This window comes from Berghia stephanieae, chromosome 2 (genome assembly GCF_034508935.2).
Source record: "Berghia stephanieae isolate SIO BIC M18660-M18661 chromosome 2, UCSD_Bste_1.3, whole genome shotgun sequence".
NCBI classification, from domain to species: Eukaryota; Metazoa; Mollusca; class Gastropoda; order Nudibranchia; family Aeolidiidae; genus Berghia; species Berghia stephanieae.
Genome location: NC_088361.1, coordinates 83,158,632 through 83,167,028, shown reverse-complemented (window position 1 = coordinate 83,167,028; position 8,397 = coordinate 83,158,632). Strand labels below are relative to the sequence as shown.

Below are 8,397 nucleotides of genomic sequence, written 5' to 3'. Positions count from 1 at the left end.
TGGGTTATCAGACCTGCAAATAAGTACACGTAGCTCAAAGAGGTAGTATGTCGAGACAAAGTAGGTGCTGAAAAGTGAATTCATTAAATCAATATGAAAAGTAGAATATATTTCTCTTCATTTTAGCAGAGACAATACAATATATCTTGCATTGAACAACTAAATAAATAAATACAAAAAAGGCAAAAACAAAAACAAACAAAACAAAAAAAAAACAGCAAAATAAAAAAACACCCCCCCCCCCCCCCCCCCCCCCCCCCCCCCCCCCCCCCCCCCCCCCCCCCCCCCCCCCCGCCCAAAAAATAATAATTTTTTTTTTTAAATAATGAAAACATGAATGTACTATTTTCCTATAATCTTATTTCTAGATTCACTTTTCGGCGTCCGATTAATCCAGGCATAGTGACGTTTTGAGATGGCGTGGCACAAATTTCACGTTTCTTGTCATTTTTGGTTTTAAAATTACTCTTTTGACATCTTGTTCATCCCAACATAATACCCGTGTCAGGCGCTGGGTCACAAATGAGGACGATCTTTATTACTTCACCATATACTTGAGGTCATTGGTCACATTGCAAACCGTGCTCAAAGTGACCAATTCAAAAAAAAAAATTGATTTATATAGCTTAATTTCCACTAAACGTGCTCAAATCGCTTCACAAAGGGTCCCGGGCCAACAGCAACACTTATAGTGTAAGACGAGACACATTTTTTCTGATGTCAATGGCCTTGAACTCATTTTACACCTGACTACCGTGAGCGAGAGAATGTGAGTAAAGAGCCTTTTTCCACGGACTCAACTATGCGCCGTTAAGAGCGGGACTCGAACCCAGGACCCGAAGGGGAGTGTCATACTACAAGACAACATAGCAGAACATAGTGAAGAGTGTTTTTGAATTATCTAACACAGTCATTTTGTTCAGCTTTACACATGGGTAAGTTAACAACTTTCATTTGGACGAAAACATGAATATAGATCGCTCCCTTTTTACTTCTGAATGAGGAATCAGCAAGAACTTAATATATTATTTGTTAAAAAATCAGTAAAGTGTAATGCTTTAGCGTAGTTTTAATTTTATTTATTCCAACCATACCTTTAATAGAAGATCACTGGTCTTAGTAAATTCCTGAACATTGACACACCAAAACTATATCGTATATACTTATAGGATTCCAAGTAAAGTTGTTGTTATGTGCGGAAGCGTTTGTGTGTGCTTGAATGTGTGTTTCTGAATGAGTGTGTGCGCGTGTGAAGTGTGAAGACATGTGTATGTGTGTGTACGTGTGCAGCGTAGTGGATCAAAAGATCATACATTTTTAACTGTAGATCTTGATTTTCTTTGACTGGCACCGCTGACATTTAGTGGTCATGTGTGTTGGTTAGACTACATGGTCACACTTGACTGAACGGGGGGGGGGGGGGGGGGGGGGGGTCGAGGGTCAGTTAGTCAGGGAAAATTGCTGTTAATCATGGGTGACCAAGCTGGTCACACTGCGGATGACTGCATGTGTGTGTGTGTGTGGGGGGGGGGGGGGGGGGGGGCGACGAGGGGGGGGGGGGGGGGGGGGGGCTACAGAGAGATAAAAATGCTGTAAACTGGGATGCATTTCCTGTCATTTATCATTTAAGACTTATATTGATGAAGTAGTTAATGTGTAGTAGAATTAATTTTAAAATGAGTAGCAGCAGCAGTAATAGTAGTAGTAGTAGTAGTAGTAGTAGTAGTAGTAGTAGTAGTAGTAGTAGTAGTAGTAGTAGTAGTAGTAGCAGTAGTAGTAGTAGTAGTAGTAGTAGTAGTAGTAGTAGCAGCAGTAGTAGTAGTAGTAGTAGTAGTAGTAGTAGTAGTAGTAGTAGTAGTAGTAGTAGTAGTAGCTCAAAGTACCGGATTTGCGAGTTATTGCCAAGTCGAGAGTCATTTAAATCGATCGATATTTGAAGAGCGAGTTTTCTGGCCAAAATTTTAAATATGTGTTTTTTCCAGAGTACGGCAGAGAAGTGGGTCATGTTTTGACAGCGGACAACTTTTATGCCATTTTTATCCTCATCAGTAACGTCAGCTTTCATTTTAATATTTGCAAATAAAATTAAGCACCACACACGGTTAGTGTCATATTACTTTTCGCATTTTACATTATTATTATCATTATTATTATTATTATTATTATTATTATTATTATTATTATTATTATTATTATTATTATTATTATTATTATTATTATTATTATAATTATAATAATTATTATTATGAGCTTGTGTGTATGTATGTATGTATGTATGTATGTATGTATGTATGTATGTATGTATGTATGTATGTATGTATGTATGTATGTATGTATGTATGTATGTATGTATGTATGTATGTATGTATGTATGTATGTATGTATGTATGTATGTATGTATGTATGTATGTATGTATGTATGTATGTATGTATGTATGTATGTATGTATGTATGTATGTATGTATGTATGTAATGTATGTAATGTATGTATGTATGTATGTATGTATGTATGTAGGTAGGTAGGTAGGTAGGTAGGTAGGTAGGTAGGTAGGTAGGTAAGTAGGTAGGTAGGTAGGTAGGTAGGTAGGTAGGTAGGTATGTATGTATGTATGTATGTATGTATGTATGTATGTATGTATGTATGATGTATGTATGTATGTATGTATGTACGAGGGCTCTTTCATAATTAACCGAAAAACGCCTGTAAAATCCGCGTTTTTTATGCCATCAACAAAATTCTTGCACGTGTTCATACCTTGACTCGTCCTTCATTTCTCTACGTAACAGCCAAGTCTGTCGACACACTTCTGCCAACGCCGCACCATGGAATAGATACCCTCTCGGAAGAAATTTCCGTCAAGGTTTTGTAGCCATTTCCGCACATGGTCAACAAGCTCTTCATCGACATCAAAGCGCTTTCCTGCCAGCTCACGTTTCAGTGGCCCAAAGAGGTGATAATCAGATGGTGCGAGGTCTGGACTGTGTGGTGGGTGTGGCAAAATCTCCCATCCATATTTCTTAGCCAACCTTGCGTCACTCGTGCTGTGTGGGGTGTAGCGTTGTCGTGTTGCAAAATGACCCCGTTGGTCAACTGCCCTGGGCGCTTTCTGCGAATGGCCTCCCTAAGCTTGTCAAGAGTTTGGCATACCTTGCAGCATTTATTGTTTCTCCAGGTTGTAAGGTTTCGAACAGAATAACACCACGACTGTCCCGAAAACAGTTCTCATTATTTTCCTTGCTGACCGCATGACTTTGAATTTCTTCGCGACAGGTGAGGATGGATGTTTCCATGTCATCGAATCTTGCTTTGTTTCTGGGGTGCAATGGTGCAACCAAGTCTCATCACCGGTGACTATGCTGTCAAGAAAAGTCACATCGTACCCTAGAAAGTCTCCGCCGGCGTTGGCAGTATGCCCGTGAACCCTGCGTGAGCTCTTGCTTCTTCTCAAAAGTTCCCCGCAGATTTCCAATCTTTGTTCTTTATGATTGTCTGTCAATTGCTTAGGAACCCATCTTGCGCTGACTTTTTCTGTAGCCAAGTTCATCAATTACAATTCTATGGGCAGAAGTTTCCGAAATTTCAAGACTGCTTGCGATTTTATGAAGTTTCAACCTCCTGTCTTGACGAATAAGCTCATCAACTCGCTTCACATTGTCTTCTGACGTCGCAGTTATCGAACGCCCTCTCCCTTCCCTGTCTGTCAAGTCGGAATGGCCGGCTTCAAACAAATTACACCAGTGATAGACTTGTGTACGGCTTTATAACATGCTCACCATATACACTCTGAAGTTCTTTATGAATTTCGGTAGGATTCAGACTTTTGGCGTTCAAAAAACGTATGACAGCTCTGATTTCCTCCTTTGACCAAGTTTCAAGGTGGGCCGCCATCTTTAAAATCGTCTACAAATTCATTGTGCAAAATGATGCACTTCATAATTTCTGGGAATATCCGTAAGGAAATAAGGAATATCATGTCGTTTACAGAATTAAAAAATCTCCACTGGTTGCTGAGCAATGGGCACTTTTCGGTTATTTCTGAAAGAGCCCTCGTATGTATGTATGTATGTATGTGTGTGTATGTATGTATGTATGTATGTATGTATGTATGTATGTATGTATGTATGTATGTATGTATGTATGTATGTATGTATGTATGTATGTATGTATGTATGTATGTATGTATGTATGTGTATGTATGTATGTATGCATGTATGTAAGTATGTATGTATGTGCGTCTGCATATATGCATGGCTGAATGTATGTATATTTGTTTGTATGTATCTAAGTATAGATTTGTATGTACTTGTCTGAGTGTGTTGCAGGGAGGAGGGGGTTGATGGGTTAGTATCGACTTGCACTTATCTGCAGGTCTGATAAACTAATTTATTACCGGCCCATTAACAATGAGCCGAGGGACGTCAATTTCGTACTTTATATAAGTTTACAAAGGCTAGGTCTACGATCAGAACGTTATATTATAGCATATGTGACCCATCGTCTTAAAACGGTATTGCGTGGGGATGTACCAGATGCTGATAAATCAAAATCGATGCTAAACTAATGAAAATATAACTTTTTGGTATTTAACACTCTAAAAATCATATCCATTCTCCTAAAAAAAAGTATATTATATGTAACCCAAGTCTGATATTTCTAGTTATTAATTCAATTTTCAGAATCTTAAACATCACGACATAATACCGTTTTAACTCTCATTGTAAGTAAGAGAATGCGTTTTGTCTTTAAAACTTCAATAAATAAGAATAGATAAATATATAGATAGGCTAAGTAAGTTACTTTCCTATTTCTCATTATTTGTGATTTATCTTTCCATGAGCTTGCTACCCAACCATGGTTTGCGTGACAAGTTCGAGTTTTATATTATAGAGTTCAGAATACCGATATTTGAATAATCAATGTTTCCAATCTCATAGCCCCCCCCCCCCCCCTTCCCCCCCCCGCCCTTTCCGAGAAAAAAAAAAAAACAAAGAAAAGAACAAAACGGTAAAACAAAAGCAATCTTTAAAAATAAAAGGAATCAAAATAGATTACAAAGCCAAAATTAAAAAAAAAAACAAATAAAAGAGCAAAACAAAAACAAAACAACAAAACTAAACAAACAAATAAAAGTAGGTAAACAAAAACAAAACACCAAATTGATCAAAACCAATGTGCACTTCGTTGAATATATGTACCTACACGTCGATCAAAACCAATGTGTAATTGTTTGAAAATATCAAATTAATGTGTAATAGTAGTACGTCTGATCGGTATTCAGAAGGTCTGAGGTTTGATCCCCTGTCGAGGTCTAGACAATTTTTTGGGGATGTTTTTGTTTTGTTTTTTTTTCTTGTATTTTTCTTTCTTGTCTGGCAGCTTTCATACACACTTGTTCAGATCTTAGTATTAGTTTGCAAATATTACGGGCTAGTAGATCAAAATAAATAAAATGAAAAGAAAAAAAGAAAGAAAAAGATTCTATCGAACAAACAAGGGAAGAAAAATCAACAATGAAATAAATGACAGACAGACAGACAGGCAAACAAACAAATAAATTAAGAAATCAATAGACAGAAAGACAGTCAATAAAATGGCATTGTTATTTTATAATTACCTGTCCCTCATTATCATGTTCAATTCCAGATACGTTTTGTGTGAATAATAAGTTTTTTAAATGTCACTTTGCTTTCCAATCAAGAAAGTTTATGATTATCTTGTTAATTATTTTCTTGACAGTCTAGAAATATATATTTTCGTTTACACCACTATCTACAACAATCATATCCATTTGGTAATGCGTACGTCACAAACACTGCCTTGTTTTGTTAAGAAAACAAATAAACACAGGCGAAGACACAGCAGGCCTTCGTAAAACTCCGAAATTCTAAACACAGTAAATGTTGACAAAAACAATTGTGATGATGGTTATAATAATATATTATTAATATACAACTAATACACGTCACAGAGAGTCACACATCATTAGACGCTGAACTGCCAACCCTTGGTAAATTACCGTATAACACACCTTTTGAACAAGCAATGTACTAAAAACTATATATATATATATATATATATATATATATATATATATATATATATATATATATATATATATATATATATATATATTTATATATATATATATATATATATTTATATATATATATATATATATATATATATATAACAGGTTCAAAAAAGTACAAAATGTCAAACACGGACCGTTTCGGAATCAAAACCCTTCTTCAGTCAATGACAAAAAAGAGGGTGAAAAAAAAAACAGAAATACATCACTTTAATTCCAGACAGAAGACTGGACGTGTCTATTCGTCTGTCTGGATTTGAAGTGATGTATTAACGTTTATACTAATTTTTTTGTAAATAGCTAAAGAAGGATTTTAAGCCCGAAACGTTCTGTGTTTGATCTATTATTATTATTATTATTATTATTATTATTATTATTATTATTATTAGTAGTAGTAGTAGTAGTAGTAGTAGTAGTAGTAGTAGTAGTAGTAGTAGTAGTAGTAGTAGTATTTTGAAGCTGTTACATCCATTTTTGTACATTATTTTTTTACAGTCCACTGCTTCTAGCCGCTTAGTATTCACTTTAATACTCCTTTTTTTCCACAAATGTATAATAACTATGGGCTGAATTATATGAAACAATAATAAGATTAAATATCAAGTGAATGGTCCCCCACCCCCCTCTCCCCACATCTCATCCTCTTCAAAGGAGAATCGTGAGCTATACAACAATACTCCCCTTCGACAGGTGTAGTTGATTGATTTTTCAAACCATACGAGTCGATGTTGTAAAATGATTCCGGTGGTGACGGATGGGACTGCTATTTACGAGATGGATGTAGTCCGATTAAATGAAACATCGGATTATCGGGACACCCGGCTAACCGCTGTCAAAGATTACAACAGTCTTAACAAATAATTAGGGAGTAGGCACTAGTAAAAAAAATCCTTCAGAGCCATTAGGCTCATGGATCCAAAATTTATCCCGATTTCCGACCCGTGAAACGGACAATAGCAATTAATTGCTACCCTTTAGATAGGACGTTAGTCTATCGCAAAGTACTGGTAATAAGAAAAAAAATATAGTAAAGTGTGTTTGAAATATTGCCAGGCAATGCAGACAAACACAATAAATAATAAATCGTCTATAAAACTGCTGGGTGATATTTTTTCTGCTTCGTCTGGTCCTGTTTCATACACACCTTTTTGGATTTTTGTCTTACCACAATCTGTTTGGTTGGAATGTAAGAGGTAAGCGTTCCGTGTGGTGGTCGTTTAGGGGCGCTTGCTTTACTTTCGAATGTATTAAAGTTTCAACCAATCTGAAAGCTGATTGAGAATTGTTTTGAAAATCACCGCATTATGATAGCGAGTTAAAACGTTTCAATTTGTTGTTTTGTATATATATATACATAATCTCACCTTTAACAAAAAAGAGATTATCGCCAACAAATCTGCTTCAGCCGGTGCGATGACCGCCCCGAAGAAGCTTTTTTTTTTCTTTAAGGTGAGATAATATATATATAATATATATATATATATATATATATATATATATATATATATATATATATATATATATTTATCTCTTTCTCTCTCCCTCTCTCCCTCTTTATTTTTTTAATAGGAGAGCGTATCTAATCGTAACAATCTGCCTGATTGTTCGTGTATTGAAGAGAACAAGATTTCCGACTGATAAAAAATACGTTACAACTTGGCTTTGTCTGATTTATCACATTTTGCCACAGTTACGTAGTGGTTGAATTGGAGGCTTAATATGACGATGATGATGATGGTGATGATGATGATGATGATGATGATGATGATGATGATGATGATGATGATGATGATAAGATGATGATGATGGAAATGCGCAATAAAAATTACACACACATAAATCACTTGAAATGCCAAGAGAATATTATGATTATTTTGTAAAAGAATTTTGCATTAAGTTAAACTTAAGTTCAACTTTTATATTCTTTAGTTAATTATAAAAATATACACTTTATTCATTAATCTACTATTTAGTTATTTATCTATATGATATTCATTTATCTATCTTCTTATTTATTCATTTATATTTTAATCAATTTATTTGTTTATATATATATATATATATATATATATATATATATATATATATATATATATATATATATATATATATATATAAACAAAGAAATTTTTTTAAAAAATAAAATAATATAATAATAATAATAATAATAATAATAATAATATAATAATAATAATAATAATAATAATAATAATCATAGTCATAATAATCATAATAATAATAATAATGAAAACTTATATTATAGAGCTATAACTCCGAGACACCAGACTCTAAGCACTAAAATTACAAA

The 8,397-nt window shown here is 34.4% G+C and overlaps 1 protein-coding gene across 2 annotated transcripts in view; it reads right to left on the bottom strand.

The window, feature by feature from the left end:
• Positions 1-5,913, bottom strand: part of LOC144965670 (glycoprotein-N-acetylgalactosamine 3-beta-galactosyltransferase 1-B-like) — a 24,197-nt gene extending 18,284 nt beyond the window's left edge. The window contains exon 1 of one of the 2 annotated variants that reach the window (XM_078901248.1): positions 5,616-5,913. In XM_078901248.1, coding sequence (XP_078757374.1) covers positions 5,616-5,632 — 17 coding nt within the window. In that variant the 5' untranslated portion in view covers positions 5,633-5,913. Of the gene's footprint in view, positions 1-1,094; positions 1,299-5,615 lie in introns of those variants that run through there. The other variant, XM_078901249.1, reaches the window with a different exon arrangement.
• Between the last annotated feature and the right edge of the window lie 2,484 nt (positions 5,914-8,397).